A 22,744-nucleotide genomic window follows, 5' to 3' on the forward strand; every position below is an offset into this window, starting at 1 on the left:
CACAGGCTATGCTAAAAAGAAGTTTCTTAAAGATGTTCAACATTACTATTGGGATGAACCATATCTGTATAAGAAGTGTAAAGACGGCCTATTCATGAGATGTATTTCTGAAGTCGAGGTACATGGTATCCTCCAGCATTGTCATGCTTCAGCTTATGCAGGGCATTTTGCTTCTTTCAAGACAGCCACATAGGTTCTCCAAGCTGGTTTTTGGTGGCCTACATTGTTCCATGATGCACATGAGTTTGTCTCCAGGTGTGATTCTTGTCAGAGGAAGGATAATATCAGTAAGAGGAATGAGATGCCTCAGAATTTCATCCTTGAGGTTGAAGTGTTTGATGTGTGGGGTATTGACTTTATGGGGCCTTTCCCGTCATCATATGAAAACGAATATATCCTGGTTGCTGTGGATTATGTTTCTAAGTGGGTTGAAACTATTGCTAGTCCAACCAATGATGCAAAAGTGGTGCTTAAGATGTTTAAAACAATTATATTTCCTCGATTTGGAGTTCCTCAGGTGGTGATTAGTGATGGTGGACGACATTTCATCAATAAAGTTTTTGAGAACTTGTTGGCGAAGCATGGTGTAAAGCATAAGGTGGCTACGCCCTATCATCCTCAAACAAGTGGTCAAGTAGAGATCTCGAACCGAGAGATTAAAGGGATTTTGGAGAAAACAGTGGGTAAGTCAAGGCAAGATTGGGCTGCAAAGCTTGATGATGCTCTTTGGACATATAGGACCGCCTTTAAAACCCCCATAGGAATAACATCGTTTAACCTTATCTATGGAAAAGCATGTCATCTACCTGTGGAGTTGGAATACAAGGCATTATGGACAGCAAAGCTGATGAACTTCGATATTAAGGCCGCCGCAGAGAGATGACTTATTCAGCTTAACGAGTTAGATTCGGTTGAGCGCTTATGAGAGCTCCAGAATCTACAAAGAGAAGACCAAAGCCTTTCATGACAAGAATTATCCTTAAAAAGTTTGTAGAGAATGACAAGGTACTACTGTTCAACTCTCGTCTCAAGATATTTCCAGGAAAGCTTCGATCACGCTGGTCCGGTCCATTCACCATCAAAGAAGTGAAACCACATGGTGCAGTTGTTTTTTGGGACTCTAATGGTAATCCGTTTACAGTGAATGGTCAGCGACTCAAACCATATCTTGGGGATTCAACTCTAGAAGAGGACACTGTGGTTCCTCTAACGGATCCCAATTATTCCTAATTGCTCATGGAGGTCAAGCTAACGACATAAAACAAGCGCTTTGTGGGAGGCAACCCACCAGGTATTTCACTCTTTTACTAATTCTTTTTCTTTTAAATTTCTTTTGAGTTTGTTTGACCTTTTTTTTGGATTTGTTTTCACACCGAGACGGTGAGAAGCGAGTCTGGGGGAAGGTGTCATATGTCTACTAATCTTGTTTGCTTTGGTTGTTTTTCTTTTGTTGCTTCTTTTGAGTCAGTTAGTTTTTTTTTTTTTTTCATCGAGTCAAAAGTGTGTTTTATTGAGTCAAAATGTTGGTTGAGAACTATGAGCTTTACTTAGGGAATTTCACCATGCTTGATTCATTACATTGGGACCATTTAACATTGTTTAAGGATGACTTGGAAGTTAAGAAAAAATCATGACTTGATCACTTCAATAATTCCTCTCACTTTGAAATTTGGATGATTTGAGCTTGACTTTGCTTATTTGGACTTAATATGGACTTATTATATTTCACTTAGGGGGTTGAGAATCATGTGATGGATCATACATTCAGAGTTTAGTTTACACCATTTTTACCACTCTTTACAATGGCTAGACTCATTTTTAGTCTAGTACCACACCTTTACCAATATCCCTACTTCATACCGCTCGCATTCTTGGTCATCATCATCATGTGCATTCATGTGCAAAAACTACGAAGTATACAGACCGACATAGCTTTCCTCTAGTTAGGATTGTCATTGTAGTTTGTTTGGGTGATTGATATTGAGATTATGTGGTTGTGTGGTTATGTTCATAAACATGTGTTGAGTTTCCATGATTTAATTCTTTTGATGCAATTTTGTGAGACGAGAACCGGTTCCACTGCCCCATATAAAAAAAGAAATAAAAAAAACAAAGCAAAACAGAACAAAAAAAAAAACCAAAAAAAAACTGAGAAAGAAATAAAAATGAATAAAATGGGAAAGGAGTAAGAATGGAACCGGAAAAGTCAGAGTACTCTTATTTATTTATCAAAAGCATCTAGAACAATGATGATTTGTTTTGGGTTTAGCGTTGGTTGGTTTGATCCGAGTTAGAGGGAAGCTGTGTACCTCCCAATTGGTCTGTGTCTCACTGTGATTTTGCATAATGATTTGCATCCGTTTGCATTGCTGGAAACCTTAAACACTAGAGCCACCTTGAAATTGTCCTTACATCTAGACCATTATGTGTACAATATCCCCTTTGTGAGAGTGCACACATTTACTAATGAATGTTTAAAGGTCAAGTGATCTGATTCTGAAAGTCTTTGTGATCTTTGGGATTTAATGAAGTTGCTACGGTCATGGCGAAGTACGATTTAGTACGGTTTGATATGAGCTTTGTGATAGTGGTTTGCAGGCAATTGTTTGATAGCATGATCCCAGAAGAATATGTGAGTTCTCGCATTTTCAAACCTCTTTCCAAAGCAAAGGTTTTTGTTTTGCTTGAGGGCAAGCAAAGTTCTAAGTCGGGGGGAGTTGATATATGGTGTTTTTATCGGTTTTGAGTCTTTGTTTTCTCTCTTATTTTATACTTTTTATTGAGTCAAAGTGTGTTTTTGGAGTCTTTTGGTTCTTTATCGAGTCTTTACAGGTTTATGACACTTTGGAGGAAATTGGAGGAAAACAAGCTATTTTGGATACAAACAAGCATATGAGATGAATGTTGATTCACGTGAAAACCCGCCTACCAGAGGAACCCGCCAGGCTAAGCAACGAAGTCTAACCCGGCCAGTTTCACGTCAAAACCCGCCTATCTGAGAAACCCGCCTGGCTAAGCAAAGAAGTCTAACCCGGCAAGTTTCACGTCAAAACCCGCCTATTTAAGGAACCCGCCTGGCTGAGAAGCGAAGTCTGAACCGGCAAGTTTCACGTCAAAACCCGCCTATCTGAGAAACCCGCCTGGCTAAGAAATGTTTTGACTAGCTCATTACCTTTTTTACCTTATTTGGAGAACTCTATAAATACCTTTTATTTGCTGGAAGAAAAACCCTAAGTTGGATTCTAAGTTTTATTCTAAGTTTTATTCTACGCTTTCTTTCTGCAACCTAAGACTTTTTGTAAGCCACTCTTTTGAGATTCTACAGATTTATCCTCATTGACAATTTGGAGAAGATTTCTGAACCCTTTCTTATTATTTCGGCAATTTAATCATGTTTTCTTCATCTATGATTTTTGTTTTCTCTTTTGCTATGTGTGAGTAGTTCTCCAATTGGGTTTTAAGGTTCCAATTAGGAGATTCAATGAATTGATGTTTTAATTATTGTTTGGAGTTCTTAATCCTTAGGTTCTTTGATTCACATGATCTTAATGCTAAAATAGGACTGATCACATTGTTTTAGACTCTAGGTTGTTCTATGCATTAAAAGTGTTCGATAGAATGTCTGAATGAGTGTGAATTGAGCAATGTATTTCTAGCCTGCGAAAGTTGATGTTAGGACGCATTGTGAACTTAATGAACTTGATTGTAATCACCCCATGAAATAATAGGAAACAATAGTTTCACAAAATAATTTAATGGTAATTATAGTATTTATTTTAAAATGATTAGAAAATAGATATAATATAATCATTTAGATGTAAGTTAAAATAAATTAGAAATGTAGTTATGTCAGAAAAATAATTGGAATGTATCTATTGTTGATATCAATTTTTCTAATTTTGTCTTTCCTTCCATCTACACCAATTGATATGTTGGAGAGTTCGTTTTTTGACAATTAAAAGAACATAATGAATAAGAATAGAGACAAGGACTAAGAAATAACATCATCCTAGAAGTATAACACATTCTAAGCATTCATATAGAGTCTCTAATTCACAAGATATTTATTAGGAGGCTAACTGAAGAAAATCAAACCGTAGCAACATATGGTGGAGTTAAAAAGAAAATCAAATATATATCATGATTGAGTTAAATAATATATAAAGTTGTAAAACCACTCGCAAAAAAATAAATATTTATCAATTATTTTTCTTTACGATTATATAAGTCTTGATCGCATCCATATATTACAGCTTTGGAAAAGATGTAGGGAAAGATGAGATTTATTTGGTAATATTTGTAAACAATTTTCAATACTCAATTTTCATTTCGAATATATGATATATGGTCTCTATACAAATCTCATGTGTGCTAAGACTATCTCCAATATATATTCTATTTTTTACTCTAAAATAGAGCATAGTTATTTCAATATGTCAGTCTATTTTATACTAAAAATGGAGTTAGTGTAAAAAATTAAAGTTGCATATAGAGTAATCCTACCATTTACCCTATTTTAGAGTAAGATATAGGGTAGGGTTAGAGTAAATGTTACTCTATAACAGAGTTTTGACTTTAAAATATAGTGGGGTTGGAGATGCTCTAAGAACTTAACAATTTATCACAAAAAAGTAAAATCCAAGACAACTAAACTTTGAGTTAATTACTTCCACTAAAAAAATTACCGATATGTTTTGTTTATTTTATTTTGCATATAAACATTACGAACCATATATAAAAAGGAACAAATATTAAATTTTAAAAAAAATCATATTAAAAGAATACATTTCTAAATTTAAAATATATTATAATTAATAAAAATAAAATTAAATATATCTCACGCGAGCCTATTTCTAGTAAAGAAATAAATTAGACATGAAGTCCTTCAAAAATCTTCATATTCTAATTATTTTTTAATTCTTCCTAATTTTTATTAATGTTGAGCACTTGAACTGAAGCAAAAGGTTCAGAATACAACATGATATAGCTCGGTATGAGAAATATCCTGATTGGCTGACCGTACCAATGTTTCATGTGTATTCTGAGAACAGAGGATGTGATTGCAAATGGGAACCTCATACTAGTTATGTTTTTTTGTCGTTCCTTTGTCCGGGTGAGGTTGTTAGTTAATTAGTAGCATACCTACATGTGTTTATCTCTATCCCCATGTAATGTAAGTTCTTTGGGTCTTGTTTGGCTCTACGTACCTAGATGATGAAAGTCTCATGACTGAAATTTTAACTTAACGAAATGGTGCTTTTAATGTCCAAAAAAAAGATGAGGTAGGTGAAGGCAAATGGCCAAGTCCAAGTCACTAGTATTAAATAAAGGACAAAAGACACCAAAAACACAATACATCATTAGAAAAAAAGTAAGAAAGAGAGAAAAATTAGTCTCTCAAATGAGAGATTTTGAAAACCTCACAAAAAAATTATTTTACAAATGTAACTGTATAATTATAGTGAAAATAGACCAAATTGACACAAAATTGAAAAAATATTGCTAGATTGACACCCTCCTTTAAAGAAAAACTAGATTGACACAATGTTATGTTTAAATTACCAAAAGGCCAACTAAAACTGAAATAGGAAAGTCGAAAAAAAAAAACACTATCTTATATCAAAACACAAAAAAAAAAACCCGATAATCGTTTTTTGCTGGTCAACATTGTTTCTTCCACCGGTAAAGAAGGTTTTACAGTCCAGAGTACAAAACTCATCACCGGTCCAGAATAAGAAGTGTCATCACCGGTGGTTCGCTGTTCCGGCGGCGAAAGTGTCATCACCGGTGGTTCGTTGTGTCCCGCAGCGAAATAAGATCCCTAGCGGCTTCGGTGGTGATTGATTTTCGGATTCGGCGCCGGTGTTCTTCAAGCCCTCGCCATTGTTACATCCTTTGAGGTATAAAAGCTTTCCTTTTTGTTGCCTCTTGGCTTATTTCTCCAAAAAAACTCAGACGAAATCACATGTCCTCCCTTCCCCTTAATGATTTATTAGCACTTTACAATTGGTACAATTGAAAATTGAGAAGTTAATCCTGCACCAATCTCTCTGTTCGTCAATTGTAGATTATTCAGAGTGATTTATAGTTTGGTCAGAATGATTTGGTACAATTGAAAATTGAGAAGTTATGGGTTTACCAATCTCTCTGTTCGTCAATTGTAGATTATTCATATATGTTTGATACTTTTTAAAATTGCAAACCAGCGAATGTCTTTGCTAATTAGATAGGTATTATTGTGCTTCTCGGCACTATTGTGTTATGCCAATTCTTGATAATTCTAAAAGATAAGTAGAACCATTTGTAGTCTCTGAATGGTTCTTGTGTCTATGTATATTTTTTTTATGCCAATTGACATATTATCTACGATCACATAGGCTATTTGTTTTTCTTTCTAAATGGCTATAGAAAATTTGGCGTTAATGAAATAATTTGTTTGTTTTATAATAAACTTCACTGAATGGTTCTTGTGTCTATGTATATTTGTGTGAAGATAAAAGTATATAATTATCATTGTGTGTGTCGATTTGTGTCTGTTGCTTATCGGATTCTTTGACTTCTTTCATGGCAGCCATTGCCAAACACTTCTCTCTTCCGTGATCCTTCTCCTTCTTCCACGTCTCTCTTTCATCTCCAAAAGTCAAGCGGCGATATGTTTTCAATTCTCTCCCTCCTCCCCCTCACATTGTTTCATTCATCATATATGTTTTTATCCACTATTTAAGTTCTATATTGTATTTATGATGATTCAGATCTTTGGTTCCAAGCACAGTTTAGAGGACCCAGTTGAGAATTCCTCCAGCTTCTGATTTTCAGGTTTACCATCAAATACCTTGTTATCCAGCCTGTAATCCTCATATACCCTTCCAATGCAATCATCAAAACTGCTTTGATCGTTACATTATAGAATTCGTGAACCCCTTTCATTATCAACAACAAAAAACCATTTGTTGTTGTCAAAGATCCAATTACCACAAACGAGAATCACATGCTTCATATTCTCTTGGTTGTATATGAATCACTCTAAAACGTGAAGGAAGGGATGAAAAAAAAACCACCTTAAAAGGAAAATAATAGAGAAGTCGATTATGAACCCCAAAAGGTAGAAATAATGAATAAATCCACATTGGAAAGGAGGAAGAAGGAATTTATGGAAAAATAAGATGAACCCAAAAGAGAAAAAAATTTCAGTCGATATAGGGGGAGGGGAGGCACAATACAAAAGAGAAAAAAAAAAGGGTAAACCCTAGATTCTTGCCATATATGGCAACTGCTACAAAAGTCTGTCGCTTAACTTAAAAAAAATCTGTCGCTTAACTTAAAAAAAATCTGTCACAAAAGACACTAATAAATCTGTCATTACCCTGAAAAAAAACTGTTATAAAAAAATCTGTTATCAAACGCGAAATAATAGATTTGTCATTACAGATAACAAATCTGCTGTCACTATATCAACAAAAAACAAATTTGTTATCATTGTATTCATGTATAACAAATCTGTTATTAAGTAGCAGATTTTTTAGTAGGAAAAAAAAACTGTCATAACATAAGAAAATATGCTATAACGTATATTGTGCATGTGGGTCAATATAGCAATTTTAAAAAAACTTTTGAAAATCTGTTACCACTAGATGTCAAACTAACAGATTTTTCCTTCAATCCAAAAATCAGTCATAACTTAAAAAAAATCTGTCACCACTAGATGTCAAACTAACAATTATTTTTACGTTTATAAATCTGTCGCAATGTGACAGATTTTTTAAGACAGATTTTTTAAGTGAAAAATAAAACTGTTACAACAATCATAAAAAATCTGCCACAAAATTCCTAGAAATTTGACTAAAACAATGAAAATCTGTCATGACTTTATAAATAAGTCTGTCGCGTTAAGAAAATCTACTGTCCACAAAAAATCTGTCGTTACACATTTCAAATAAATCTGCCATAGAAAACAAATCTGCCGTCAAATTCTGCAAATTAATCTGCCATCTAAAATAAGTCTGCCAAAAAAAAACTGTCATGGACAATAAATCTGCCACTTACAAATTAATCTGCCATTACATGTATGGCAGACTTTTATTTAAAAAAAAAACGAAATTGCAGGAATTTTTTACCAACGGTATTACTGACTTTTTTTTTCCTAACAAAGCAAAAAAGGGTATTTTCGGTAAGAAACTAACCCAGTTGACCCTAAAATTTTAGGAGCTAATCTAGCAATTAACTGCTCAATTTGGGTCAAACTAGTAATTGTCCCATAATTATATTGGTTTTCAATTTTATCTATAATTTAATTTTAAACTAGAAATAAAATTTTATTAAAATAATATATTTGAGAGACTAAAATGAGTTCTCTCCACTAAAAATGCTCTTACATTCATCTTGGTTTGTGTCAAGCTGCAGAATGTTTAAGCCTTTATATGTCTCGAGGCCGTTCATAAGTTTAGGATAGTTGAGTTACCTAAAAAGAAGCACTCATACAGAAAACTTAAGGTTTATACAAAGGAATAGAATGTTCATTGTTCTTTAAAACATACATTGGGAAATAACAATGGAAAAAGAAAAGGAAACAAGATAGCTTTCCATGAAATCACATCAACAATATTCTTAAGCGCTGCATCATTAAATCATCTGGCTCGAGGGGAAAATTCAGAAGCGGAAGTGTGACTAAAGTCAACAGAATGTCTTGTGTACATCTCTTCACTACCTTGTCGCCTTGAATTTTCTAAGGCCACACATTCGTTTAGCTCCATCACAACGTGTGCCATTGTTGGTCTCCGTTTCGAAGACGGATTCACACATGCCATAGCCAGCTCTACAATCTTCCATGCACCATTTGTGTCATAGTCTCCCATCAGTTTTGGGTCAACGATGCTCTTGATGTCACCATTAGTGAGCATGAACCCAACCCATTCACTGATATGAGGTCTCTCTCGGGTTTTATCTATCACAGGTTGGTTTGTGACTATCTCTAATAGCACTACGCCAAAGCTGTATACGTCACTCTTCTCGCTTAGCCAGTTTGTTTTGTAATACCTGATAGAGTGGGGAAGTATTTTACTAACATTCTTGATTGCTCTTTTGAGATACACAACCAAAATAAGCGATTATAATTGATTGATTCACTCACTCAGGGTCTAGGTAACCAGGTGTGCCCGCAACCACAGTTGAGACTTGACATTCGCCATCGATTGGAAAAGATCTAGAGAGCCCAAAGTCGGCTAGCTTTGCTCCAGAATGCTCATTCAATAATATATTGGTAGTTTTAACATCTCTATGGACCATAAGAGGCCTACATCCATTGTGAAGATACTCCAATCCTATTAAAAATTGTTGTTGGTTTGTAACAATTACTTTTTCTATCATACAACCAAACACAGATGTTGTTCAATAAAGAGAAAACAAGTCAAGATTATGTTCACCTTGTGCTGCCCCTACAGCTATTTGCATCCTATTTCCCCAGGTTAGGACATGTCCACCGCGTTTTCCTGTATCAAATGTTTTTGATAGTTGGAATCTACTAAATTAAAGTCTCTTATATACTTAAAGTCTTACCTAACATATTCTCCCTTAGGTCTCCATTAGCCATATATTCATAGATCAGAGCCAAGTTATCACCATCATCACAGTAACCCACAAGTCCCACTAAATATCTATGGTGAACTCTTAAAAGAAGCTCCACCTAAGAAAGATAGCGAAATTACCATTTCATAATTGAGAACTTAATGGAAAAGAAAAAAAAAAAAAGACCAACTCATCCATTTATAGATAAAGTACCTCTGCTTTGAACTCTTTATAACCTTGAGCTGATGAATGAGAGAGAATTTTGACAGCTACTTGAGCATTATCCAAGTTGCCATGATACACTGTTCCAAAGCCGCCTTTACCAAGAACTCTCTCGAAGTCATTAGTCATATTCAATACCTCAGGGTATGTGATTCTTCGTTCCTTTGTTACGATTGAAGAATTGAATGATGGTGTCTCATTTTCAACTATAACAGTAGAGACTGATGTTGTTCCTGGAGCTGTAAAAAAATCGCACAAAAATGTGTAAAATGAAAAGAGAAAACTTTTCATATTTCATTGATCATTAGAACCGGTGGTGATTCATACCCTTAGCATGTTTCCCGTTTTTCCTTCTACGGACGAAAAAAATTGCTAGTATAACTAGCAGAGCGAACACGCCAGCCACTGAAGCTACGATAGCAACCATTGGAACCTTATTACTCTTGCCTTTGTGGGTTACAGTTTGACTCAAACTGTAACCATTGAAAGTGATGGGAAACCGGAAAAAATTGGAGATATGAATTTTAATGTAGACATGCAAAGCATCTTGCAAGAAGTTTAATATATAATTTCTATTACTTGAGAATTTTGAGATTGATTCAAGTGGAAATATAAACATCTTACATTAGTGTTAAAGATTTGGTATTTATTCTTTGTTGAAGAGAGTCTGGAATTGTGCCATTGAGACCTAGATTTCCACTTAAGTTTCTGCAAATGAAAAAGTTGAAACGTTCAGAACAGAAGACAAACAAATAAAAGCAAAGGGCGTTGATAAGAAAAAGCTCACATGAGTTTCAACAACTTCATATCAGCAAAAAACGCTGGAATCTCTCCTGATAAATCGTTTTTTGATAAATCTCTGTCCATTGAGGGAGAAAGAAAAAGTTTGTACAGAGAAATAAATTAAAGCATTTCGAATAATATTAACCTTATCGGTGTGACACTTACAGCTCGATCAATTGTGTTAGCTTGGATATTTCAGGTGTTATGGAACCCGTCAGCTTGTTCTCGGCCAAGTTCCTATAATGTAATGTTTTCAAACAGTAAAGTATCCCAAAGAGTTAGAAATTGTGAAACCTTGAAATAGAAATAACCATGAGATGAAGAATACAGAACATACAAGGATATGATCTGTGATGCCTCGGTGTCCGGATAACTGCAGTTTACACCTTCCCACCGATAAATTTGAGGAGCACATGGATCTCCTTGCCAACTTATCTTTTTGGTCAAACCATATGTTTCCTTGATGTTCATCATAGCAGTAACTGATCAATCACATTTCAAAAACCAGACAGTTATAAGGAGAGAAAATTATGGTAAAAGAAATAGGAACATGCTTAATTTACCTTCATCTTGATCTGTCCCCAGTTCTAGAAGCTCTAAGGCTTTATAAATCTCCATACCATTGAGAAGAGGAGGAAGAGTTGAGTTACCGGTCATGGTGAAAGTGAAACTGAAATTCCCATCCGGAGAACTCAAAGCTGTTTGACTGAATAAAGTTGTTATCTCGAGTTTTTCAGGCCTAAAATAGGAGTACACATTCTTGCCACCATTATAAGTAATGTTGAATTCTCTGATCTCACCATCCTTAAGAGTCTGGATTTCAGCGAAATGCATGTATACATATGATTGTGCAGTGATGTTGTCAAGAGTCCAACCAAAGGTCAGAGGCTGACTAGCATTTGCAGGTACAGAGGCAGTCTTTGCCACAGCTTGTGGCACATCATAGAGGTTACCTGTATCGACCAAAAGGTCTGTGCTTATCGACATTGTTTCGTTATCTAAGTGTCGAATCCAGATTCGATCATGCAAATCCTCATCATACCTAAAAAACACGGGAGCAAAAGCCACAGGACTCAGATTTGTTAGCTCAAAAGTCAAAAACATAAAACAAAACAAGATGTTGTTAGATGTTGTTTGTAGCTTTTTCCATGTGGATGTTGCATTTGGATACAATTTTTGCATCCTAAGATATCAACTGCATATAAGCAAACGCACAGGGCTGAAGTACAATTTGAAAAAAAGTCTTCTTTACCTTATGAATACTGGTGTGGGTGCAAAGAAAGCTCTTCCAAGTGCGATCAACGATCCACTTTGCGTGAGGTAAGTATTATTGTTCAATGGACGAAGTTCCAGCGACGAAATAAACGGTGTCGTTTCATCCGTCTTAACAAGACAAATTTGAAGACGGTCTTGTCTTAAGACATGGATCATCTCCTGGATGGTACCGTTTACTTTTCCATCCAGTTTAATAGAAGTCCATTTGTTAGGACCAATGTGAATATCAAAGTTGGGGATTTGATTTAGACCGTCGTAATTCCCATACATGAAGGTTCCTCTGATCAGGTATTTGCTCTTAGCTATAAGGTTGAAGTCGTAACAGTTTCTTTTACCGTCAGGGAAGCTTCTTAAGGTCCAAGCCTGTTGCTGAAGCAACGGTTTATACTCATCCCTGATCCTCCCAACCAATCCACTATCGATATAATTTGCATCTGATTTGTACGTTATATTTGTCGTCTGCTCCGTAAAAGTTGTGCTTTTAGGGACTAACCCACAAGCCAAACTGATGAATTCTGTTCATGCATGATCAACACCATAAATAACATTATTAGAGAAAATAAATCCATAGGGTTTCCTAATATCTAAATAGGAATTAAAGAAGCAAATAGTAAGAACCTGATTGATCTTGAGCTTGAACTGATTCAAAAATGCCATTAGCTGTGATCAAGAAGAGCAAAAACCCATAAATAGACTTCATGTTTTTTTTGGTTTGGAAGTGAATGCTATGATTCAGAGGAGGTTCTGATTCATCTTAATTTCATTGTTCTTGATTGGCAAATATTGAGATACAAATTATATTGGTCAACTGATTTGGCTCTCAATAGGTTGTAAAGCTTTGTGCTAAGTCTTCATTCTTTAATATTAGATTATTTAGGTGGTTATTACAGTAAACGTTACGTGTCTACGACATTCTTTCTGTTTTCAGGCGTTGGAGGGTGCCCAAATCGTATTTTATTGGGTAGGACGTTAAAAATTTGAAAGCTAGCTATTATCTATATCACCATTTATTTTGAATATTAGTGAGTATACTGTTAACGAGTTTACTTATTCTTAAATATTACCAAGAGATAAGGCGACTACTAATACCATACATATCAATTTCTTGGAGTCCAAGAAGGTTACACATAATAGAGACTAATACTTTTTAAGGTAATTTTACAGAGCTATCTTATACATTTCACAGTAGATTTTTATAAACAACATAGCTTTAGGTTCACAGCGCATCAAAGATTTTTCAATTTACCTCGCTCTAGGAGCAAAATCAGAAATAGAGGATGGACTAAACTCAACAGAATCCTTTGTGTACGTCTCTTGACTCCCTTGTTTCCTTTCTATTTCGTAAGCCAGACATTCGTTTAGCTCCATCACCACGTGTGGCATCGTCGGTCTACGGCTTGAAGATGGGTTTACACATGCTAGGGCCAACTCTACGACCTTCCAAACACCGTTTGTGTCATAGTCATCCATCAGTTTTGGGTCGACAATACTCCTGATGTCCCCATTGGTGAGCATGGATCCAACCCATTCTGTAATGTGAGGTCTCTCTCTGGTTTTATCTGTCACAGGCTGGTTTGTGACTAATTCTAATAGCACTACACCAAAACTGTATACGTCACTCTTCTCGCTTAGCCAGTTTGTTCTATAATACCTGAAAAATCATACAAGAGAGAGACAGAGATTACAATTCACAATTCTTCATTACTAATTTTAGTATAACGAAAATGATTGGTTCACTCACTCAGGGTCTAGGTAACCAGGTGTTCCTGCAACGATGGTCATAACTTGAGATTCACCATCAACCGGAAAAGATCTTGAGAGCCCAAAATCGGCTAGTTTTGCTTGAGACCGTTCATTCAATAAGATGTTAGTTGGTTTCACATCTCTATGAACCATTGGAGGTCTACATCCATTGTGAAGATACTCCAGTCCTGTTACAAATGGTTATTGTTTCTGTCAATCTTGCTTTTAAGACTAGCAGACAAGAAGATAAGTTGTGTCATGAAAAGAAAAAGTCTTGTTCACCTTGTGCTGCCTCTACAGCTATTTGCATTCTTGTTTCCCAGCTTAGAACATTGACACTGAGTTTTCCTGTACCGATATTTAAATGTTGAAGGAGATGGATTTTACTAAATAAGAGTCTTTTAAGTTAAAGTATTTACCTGACATATTTTCCCTCAGGTCTCCATTTGCCATATATTCATAGATCAAAGCCAAGTTATCTCCATCATCACAGTAACCCACAAGTCCCACCAAATGTCTGTGATGAACTCTCAAAAGAAGCTCGACCTGATGAAGATAACAAAGTGACCCTTTCATGATTGAGAAACTTAACGCCAATTTAAAAATAAATTGGACTAACCAATCCATTTCTTGCTAAAGTACCTCTGCTTTGAACTCCTTGTATCCTTGAGCTGATGAATGAGAGAGCATTTTCACAGCTACTTGAGTATCATCCAAGTTTCCATAATAGACTGTTCCAAACCCTCCTTTACCAAGTACTCTCTCAAAGTTTTTAGTCATCTTTAGTACCTCGGAATAAGTGAACTTGCGTTCCTTTGTTATGATTGATGAACCTGATGATCTTGTCTCACTTTTAACCGTGCCAGTAGTGAATGATACGGGTATTGAAGCTGTAAATGTCAAACAAAGTGAGGAAAAATCTAACAAAGTTTCATTTTCATTAGTCTTCAAAAAACCAGTCATACCTTCAATAGTTTTCCGTTTTTTCCTTATGACGACAAAAACAATAGCCAAGATAAGTAGCAGAGCAAACACACTAGCCACTGATGCTGCGATAGCAACCACATTTTTACTACTTTTTCCGGTTCCATCTCTACTGCAATCATTAAAAATGATGTGAAAGGAAAAAGAAAGATGGTTAGACACACAGGAGTTTGAAAAGGTTGAGATTGAATCCGTTGAAGTATGAAAACCTTACATTAGTATTAAAGATTTATTATCTATCTTTCGTTGAAGAGGCTCTGGAACTAAGCGACCAAGTTTCATGTTTCCGCTTAAGTTTCTGCATATGAAAAGACTGAACCTTTCAGAAGAGCACACAAAGAGCAGAGCAAGCGAGAACTAGGCATAGTCAATAAGAAGCTCACATGAGTGTCAGCTTCATATCCGAAAAAAATTCTGGAATCTCTCCTGATAAATCATTGTTTGATAGATCTCTGCGCGTTAAAGAGAAAAATCAATGTTTTTGAATGCAGAATTAATGTCCTTTTCCCACTGCAACAAACCATACTATAAGTTTATTGGTGTGACAGTTTGGATGCTTACAGTACTGTCAACTGTGTTAGCTTGGATATATCAAATGTTATTGTACCAGTCAAATTGCTTCCACTCAGGTTCCTAATAGAGTATCCAAAAGTTAGAACTTGTGATAAGCCCGAAACTAAGGAAATTGCGATGAACAAGCAAAACATACAAGGATATGATCCGCGGTGGCTCAGAGACAGGATAAGTGCAGTTTAAACCTTCCCATCGATATAACTTAGGAGCACATGGATCTCCTTGCCAACTAAAACTTTTGCTCATCAATCCATATGTTGTCTTGATGTCCATCATAGCAGATACTGATCAATCAGACAATGTTATAAAACTAAAAAGACAGAAATGTCTTGGTAGAAAAATGGGTTCCAAGAACTTACCTTCATCTTGGTCTGTCTCTTGCTGTTCAATGTTAAGGACTTTATAAATCTCGAGACCGTTGATGAGTGGAGGAAGAGTAGAGTTACCGGTCATCTCGAAAGTGAAATTGAACTTCCCATCAGGAGAACTCACAGCTCCTGGATTGAATATAGTTGTTATACTGAACTTTGGAGGCCTAAAATAGGAGTACCAGTTTCGGCCACCATTAAAAGTAATGTTGAATTCTCTAGTCGCATTAGCTGCAAGATTCTCGATTTCAGCGAAATGCATGTATATATATGACTGTGCAGTGATGTCGTCGAGAGTCCAATCTATGGTCAGAGGCTGAGTAGCATTTGCAGGGATAGCAGCAGTTTTCGCCACAGGTTGAGGAACATTGTAGAAGTTACTTGTATCAACCGAAGCTTCCGTGCTTATCACGGAAGTTTTGTTACCTAAGAATGGAGTCCAAGTTCGGTCATGGACGTCCTCATCATACCTAAGAAGGAGGCTCCTTAATTAGTCCTTTTTGTTAACCTATCACCAAAGAGCAAAACAAGAAATTTACAAAAAACCTTACCTGACGAACGATGGCGTGGGTGAAAAGAAAACTCTTGCGAACGCAATCAGCGATCCACTTTGTGTGACGTATGTGTTATTACTCAAAGGACGAAGTTCCAAGGACGAAATAAACGGTGTTGTTTCCCCTGTCTTAACAAGACAAACTTGAAGACGGTCTTGTGTTAAGACATGGATCAACTCGTGGATTGAACCATTTGTCACTCCTAGGGTTGAAACCGAAGTCCATTTGTTAGGACCAATGTGAAGATCAAAGCTCGGGAGTTGATTCAAACCGTCGTAATTCCCATAGATAAAGGTTGCTCTGATCAGATACTTGCGTTTCACGGTGAGGGTGAAGTTGTAACAGTTTCTTTGACCCTCAGGGAAGCTTCTCAAGGACCAAGTCTGTTGCTGAAACTGTGCCCTGTACATCTCGTTGATATTCCCGGGGGATCCACTCTCGATGTAATCTGTGTCTGATCTGTATGTTATATTCGTCGACTTCTCCACATACGTTCTGTCCTTAGGTACCAAACCACAATCTAAGCTGATGAATCCTGTTCATGACCAAAGAATTACAAACTTAAAAGAGGGTTTCTTAATCTGCTTAATTATCAAGCTTTCATGAAAACAGAGGAGAATTAAAAAATAAAAAATAAAAAAAGAGCTGAGTAAAGAACCTGATTGATCTTGAGCTTGAACCAATTCAAAAATGTCAAAAGCTAAGATCAAGAAGGGCAAAAAGCCTTGAAGAAACTTCATGTTTTTTTTTGGGGGGATGTGTGCTTTTCTGATTCAGAGGAGAGACTATACATTGTTCATCATTGTAATTTGTTCTTGATGGGCAAAGATTGACCTAAACAAAGTATTGGTCAACGAAGATGGCTAAGTCTTGTTCAGCATTAGATTTATTCAGGTGATTGTAACATTACTCTTATTTGCCTACGAAATTTTGTGTGCATTGTGGAAATGTTCAAACTAAGTACTGGTGGCAAATATATAATCAAACAAAAAAAAAGTGGAAACAAACGAAGTAAATAAAGAAATAGAAATAAACAAAGTGAGGTGCAGTGTCTTGCCCTACCAAAATAATACAATGACAAAATACATTAATAATACATCACATCAACCAATTTTGGTTATTTTCGTCACCATTCTATTTATTTTATTCGATTGACATTTTGAAATCTTTATCAGAATTATTAGAAATTATTAGAATTACAAATAACTTAATTTCTCCAATAAGCTATATACTATTAAAAAAAAGGGCAATTGACAAAAATAGCACCATTTTTAGTTTTTGTTCCAAACTTAGCACACACTCCTTAATATGATAAAATTAGCACAACTTAATATTTTGGAGAATTATTATTAAAAATAATAAAACAGAGAAATATATAAAAAACGCAGCAATCGTCGTCTTCCTTATACACAAAACTAAAAAGTTTCCCTTTCCTTCCTGGCTTCTCCTCTCTCGTTGCAACACTTCTTCAATCTCAGATTTTAAACACAAGTCATGCTTGATTTTGGATTATGGATGTGAATCTCGATTCTCCATTATCGGATATGGATTCAATTCTTAGATCTGATTGCTTTATCCGATTGAAACTAGTATGCCTAAGCCATGTTTAATTTTCTTGTACGCTTTACTTCCACTTTTTCAATGTTTATTGGAACTAACGAGTACTAGATTTTGGTTAATTTCAGGGGGAAGTTCATATAAAGTCACGGTAAGCAATAGAATCTCCGACTTTTTCTCCAGCATAATCAAATCGAAACAGTTCGTGGCGATTTGTGATTGCTTAAGTCTGATTGCTTTGTCCGATTGAAACCTCTGTTGTGATTAACTTTTTTCTATTTTTCAGAAATTTTCAGACTTTCAGTAGATTGGATGATTTGTGATTTGGGACTCTCAACTTCCAAAACCGGTAAGCTTCTCTTCCACCTTTTCTATGTTCATTGGATTTAACGAGTAAAAGATATATATGAAATTCAGGAAAGCTTATCTGAACTTCAGGACGACCTTCATAAGCATAGTTATAGACTATGATTTGATTAGTTAGTTCTCGATTAGTCTATTTAAGATTCTCCTTTGTTAGTTAACCTTGCTTCTCTTGGATTGTCTATGAATCTTAATTTATAATAAATTCCTTCTAAGCTTCCCAAACATATACTACTCAATAGCTTGATTTTGTTGTATATCAAGTGTTTGTTTGCATATTCTGTTCTAATTGTTTTGAGTTAACCATGTGTGCTAGTTTTGCTTTGCTACTTAAGACACACTAAAATATTTGGGAATTTTATCTATTTTCTTTACAGAATGCAAGAGTTATCTACTATTGATGGTTTTGCGGAGATAAATGAAAGCTTAGCCAAGATGGGGTTTTACTATATCCAACATCACGCCCAAAATGCAGCACCAAATCTTCTTAATCTTAGCATCAACATTTTGGAGAAGTCCCGTGAAACATGCTTGCATACCGAAGACTTGGAAAATTCTACAGCCATGGTGAAATCAATGAAAAAGTGTGGTTCACCTATCATCTATATCTGTTGTTAAACATCTATGATGGTTGTGAAACAACATTTTATATTGTTTTGGTACTCATTTGATGTTTATGCACTATAAGAATGTCAAAGATTTATATTTGACAAGTTAATAGTTGTTGAGGTAACTGTGTCTGAGTTTGCTACAGGTTCTCTTTAATTCAAGAAGGATTCCACGAAGTTCATAAAAATTTCTTGAATTTCAGGATGACCTTCATAAAAACGTTTGAATTTTATGATGAACTTAAGGAAGGATAGTTATTCACATAACACTAAAGCTTTTTGGCTTCATGGCTTGTGTAAACCATGATAGTTATTCATATGTTTATTGTTTGTTGCTTGTGTATTGATGTGTTTCTTAGTCACATTTGAAGATTAAGGAAGCATTGTTGAGAATTCATGAAGACTTTCCTTAACTGTGACTGAACTTCATAAATGATTATAGGAAATTCGGGAAAGATATATGAATATCAGGAAGGAATTCCTTGAATTTCATGATGACTTTCATTAAAAAGTTTAGATTTCCAAACATCAGAATGTGCATAACCATGAAATCATTATGCCTCACTAATGGAGTAATCTACTAATATTTGACACATTGATCCAAAATACACAAAACAATATATTTAGAAACACATATATTTAAATTTATGAAGGGTTCAATAATATTTAGGAATCACTTCTTGAAATTCAGGATAGTCTTCATAAAAATAATAGTTAAAAAAGATTACATATCTAAAGTATTCTTGATTAAATTCAGGATGGTTTTGGGTGCTCCACCATGGAACATCTTGTTCATCATCAATTCTATGTTTCTTCTTTCGAACAACATACTCAACTTCATTACACCGTTTCTTTCTTCTTTGCTGAAATCAATATGTAAACAAAAAAAAACCCACGTTACAATGAAACACATCAAAGATATCACATACTTCTCCAACACAAGACGCAAGATAATTCTATTTTGTAAAGAAACATTTCAAAGACATCACAGACAAACACTAAAATACTTCATAAAATCCATTCACAAAGGTCTTCCTAATATTTATGAACCCCTTCCTAAATTTTCAACAATGCTTCCTGAATTTTATACAAGGCTTAATTCCAATCATTGTTTGTGTGAGAAACTCTATGATGATTAACATATGAATGAAATTCCAAAGTAATAAGCAAACAGACCTCTAACAATAACACTAGCAGTTACCATTCTCATAAAACTATTCCAAATTTGTCTAGCTTAAATGGATGGGACAGTTCTAAGATTGAAACTTCTTCAAAAAAAAAACTCATACCAGTACAAGACGAACACAAATTTGAGTTGAACTAAGTTAAGTCGTTGTTGTTTTCTAGAATATAAAACAAAAATCTCAAATAGAATAAGTAAAAGAAAGAAACAAACCTCATCTCAATTCTCAGGAAGTTCAACTTCACAATCTTGAATCTTGTTGAATATCCTTTAGATCTTTACCATTCACAATAGACCCAACAGAAACACAAGTCCCCAAGATCTCACTCACTAAACCACTCAATTCCTTATGAGTGGCCTTATGATCCTTGCGATCTCAATCACATCACCAAAAATTATGCTTAATGTTCTCCACCTTCTCCAGCTCTTTTAACGTCGTCATGAGCAGCGCCGCTGCCGACAAAACCATTGTGACCTTCACATGATGAATATGTACCCAATAGCATCGCTGCCGACGGTTCAACACTATTAGCCTGTCTCTAATTCGACCTCAAAACAAAATTTTGAGAGATTTTATCGAATCCACATTCTTAAAAAGTAGATCTAACCAAAAATGCAGGGGAGAAGAACACAATATCATGATGATTCGTTTCGGGTTAAAGGGGACAAGGAGAAGCTCGTGAGAACCAGCAATGAGAATTGGGTAATCTTCAGTGAGAACAAGATAATTAGGGCTATCTCTATTTTAGATCTTTCGTGAGAGGTTAGATAAAAGAGACGACATGAAACAAAGAAATTAAATCAATTATTTATTATTTTTTAAATTTTTCTTATATTATGTTAATTAGTAAATGCTAGTTTTGGAATATTTGAAAAGGTGTGCTAACTTTGGAAGAAAAACTTAAAAGTGTGCTATTCTAGAGTATTTCTATTAAAAAAAAATAGAAATTTTGGATTCATTTTTAAACTACGACCGGTTCAAAACTTTTAACTCATCTTTTCAAACACAACTAGTTTAACTTTATTGGAGGCTATAGATTTTGGAAATTGTCACGTTTAATTACAAGCATTTTAGTTTTTTTTTTTCAATTTACGATTAATAAATTTTTGTATTAGACTAAAACCGGATTAGTGATAAATCAATAGGTTTTCACGGTGTAGTGTTCTGGTCCAAATTAGATCTAATATTTCCTCTAAACTACATTAGGACCCGCAATACACCGCAGAACAAATTATTTATAACTAAAACATTTAAATTATAAATTATATTGTTGGTTAAATATGTTATGATTATATAATAATTGTTAATTTCATGGTTTAAAGTTTAAACCAAATGATACTGTAATATAATTTATCTTTTACATAATATTTATTAATCAATTTAATTAGATATGTCTATTCTCGGATACCGATAGTGTTAACAAAATAATGAAATGATGTTTTATCCGTTTAACACCAAATTAATGATATTTAAAATTTATATAAATATCGAAAAAACCCGTCCCTCTATATAACTCCGTCCTAAAATATTTTAAATCGCACTATATAATCTTAATTTTTAATATTTATTGTTATGTATTATAAATATTAGATTGAGTTGATATGTTTTTTATTAAGGTTATAACATTTACATTTTATAAGATTGACACTTCTTATAAAGTTTAAATATTTATAATACTTGGAATTCTTAAAATGGTTGAGTATTTCTCATATTTGAAATTTCGTAAAAGTTTAAATATATTATTAATATTTATAAAAGTTGAAATATTTATATAAGTTGAAATATTTATAATATTTGAAACTTCACAAATATTTAAATATTATCATATTTTTAAAATTTTATAAAGTTTAATTTTCTAAAAATATAAATATTGTATAATATTTATACTTTTTATAAAATATAAATATTTATAATATTTAACTTTTTAAAAGTTTTAAATATTTATAATATTTAACTTTATAAAAATCTTTAAAATAAAGAACCAATATAAACCAAACAAAAGTTTTTTAAGTTTGAATGTCTGATAAATCAAGCTTTCTAATCAATTGTATTATGAATCATTTTGGTCTCTTTTATAGTATGACTCTAAACTATTGCCCAATTTTTTTAGGTGATGTGGGATACTGTACCCGTATTTTTTATTCATCTTTTGAGTAATATATGTCCGTTTTTAAAACTTTGTATTACATCATATGCAGTAAAAAAAATCACAATTTATATTAACTAAATGCATTATATAATAATTCAAGATAATTTAAATATAAATTCAAATAAAAATGAAAGAGAATCATATATTTATGTTTGAATAAGGTAGAAAGATTTCTTTATTTTTTTTAAATCTTACCTATAATTAATTTTGAAATTTTCGGTAACTAATATTAAAGTCAATGCATTAAATATAAAAACGTTCCAAAAAAGTATTTTTGAGCAAAAACTGTTGCAATATTTAAATATAAAAAGTATTAATGTACATAATGCCAATATAGGATTTTCAAGAGAGATAATCTATTTTTTCATATTTAAATGTGTTTCTATTGTTTACAAATAGAAAAATTTCGTTTAAATGTGGTCTAATCTCATATTAAAATATTTTGTGTTTTAGTATAGTAGATAATCCATAAAACAATGTAAATTCTAACCCACTTAATCACATGACAAGCAATCATTTGAATTTGTTTAAGCAATTTTTTTTCAAGGATCTTCTATGTAATTAAGTATAACAGAAATTTTACTTTGTCAAATATATATACTTTAAAAAAATGTGAATATAGATTTTGGTGTACTTGCAACAAAGTAATATTTTTATTACATTTATGTGGGTTGGATTTGAAAGAGCGATAAGTTGTGTATTTTTACTATCTCACTAGGTTTTCACCTGCGGTACACCGCGGGACTAAATTAAAATTATTGTATTGTAAATAATAATTTTAAATTTATTTAGTTACAAATTCCTTATTAATTAACTTTTA

General features: G+C 33.9%; 2 protein-coding genes and 1 long non-coding RNA gene across 4 annotated transcripts; 1 reads left to right on the forward strand and 2 right to left on the reverse strand.

Moving 5' to 3' along the window:
* Positions 1-8,454: 8,454 nt before the first annotated feature.
* Positions 8,455-12,653, reverse strand: LOC104758506 (putative LRR receptor-like serine/threonine-protein kinase At1g51880). The gene is made up of 13 exons (XM_010481391.3): positions 12,460-12,653; positions 11,819-12,356; positions 11,130-11,608; positions 10,904-11,048; positions 10,732-10,803; positions 10,571-10,642; positions 10,408-10,491; positions 10,111-10,256; positions 9,775-10,022; positions 9,553-9,679; positions 9,420-9,485; positions 9,128-9,317; positions 8,455-9,033 (listed from the first exon to the last, which is right to left on the reverse strand). Exons 1-13 carry the CDS (start codon positions 12,539-12,541, stop codon positions 8,625-8,627), a joined length of 2,658 nt encoding a protein of 885 aa, XP_010479693.2. The 5' UTR covers positions 12,542-12,653; the 3' UTR covers positions 8,455-8,624.
* A 259-nt stretch (positions 12,654-12,912) lies between these two features.
* On the reverse strand, positions 12,913-17,046 carry LOC104758508 (putative LRR receptor-like protein kinase At1g51890). 2 transcript variants are annotated; one of them, XM_087494812.1, is made up of 13 exons: positions 16,722-17,046; positions 16,061-16,598; positions 15,501-15,979; positions 15,278-15,425; positions 15,130-15,201; positions 14,952-15,020; positions 14,783-14,866; positions 14,550-14,680; positions 14,227-14,474; positions 14,004-14,130; positions 13,867-13,932; positions 13,583-13,772; positions 12,913-13,492 (listed from the first exon to the last, which is right to left on the reverse strand). In XM_087494812.1, the coding sequence occupies exons 1-13, from the start codon at positions 16,801-16,803 to the stop codon at positions 13,084-13,086; spliced, it is 2,643 nt and encodes an 880-aa protein (XP_087350938.1). In that variant the 5' UTR covers positions 16,804-17,046; the 3' UTR covers positions 12,913-13,083. The 2 variants fall into 2 exon arrangements, with proteins under 2 accessions (XP_087350938.1, XP_087350937.1); XM_087494811.1 differs by having other exon boundaries at positions 14,227-14,680; positions 16,722-17,012.
* Positions 17,047-17,467: 421 nt separating this feature from the next.
* Positions 17,468-18,716, forward strand: LOC104758507 (uncharacterized). Its single transcript, XR_762735.3, has 4 exons — positions 17,468-17,652; positions 17,749-17,771; positions 17,907-17,969; positions 18,361-18,716. It is a non-coding gene; the product is annotated as an uncharacterized LOC104758507 (long non-coding RNA).
* The last annotated feature ends 4,028 nt before the right edge of the window (positions 18,717-22,744 follow it).

Source organism: Camelina sativa, chromosome 17 (assembly GCF_030686135.1).
Source record: "Camelina sativa cultivar CO46 ecotype springtype chromosome 17, ASM3068613v1".
NCBI classification, from domain to species: Eukaryota; Viridiplantae; Streptophyta; class Magnoliopsida; order Brassicales; family Brassicaceae; genus Camelina; species Camelina sativa.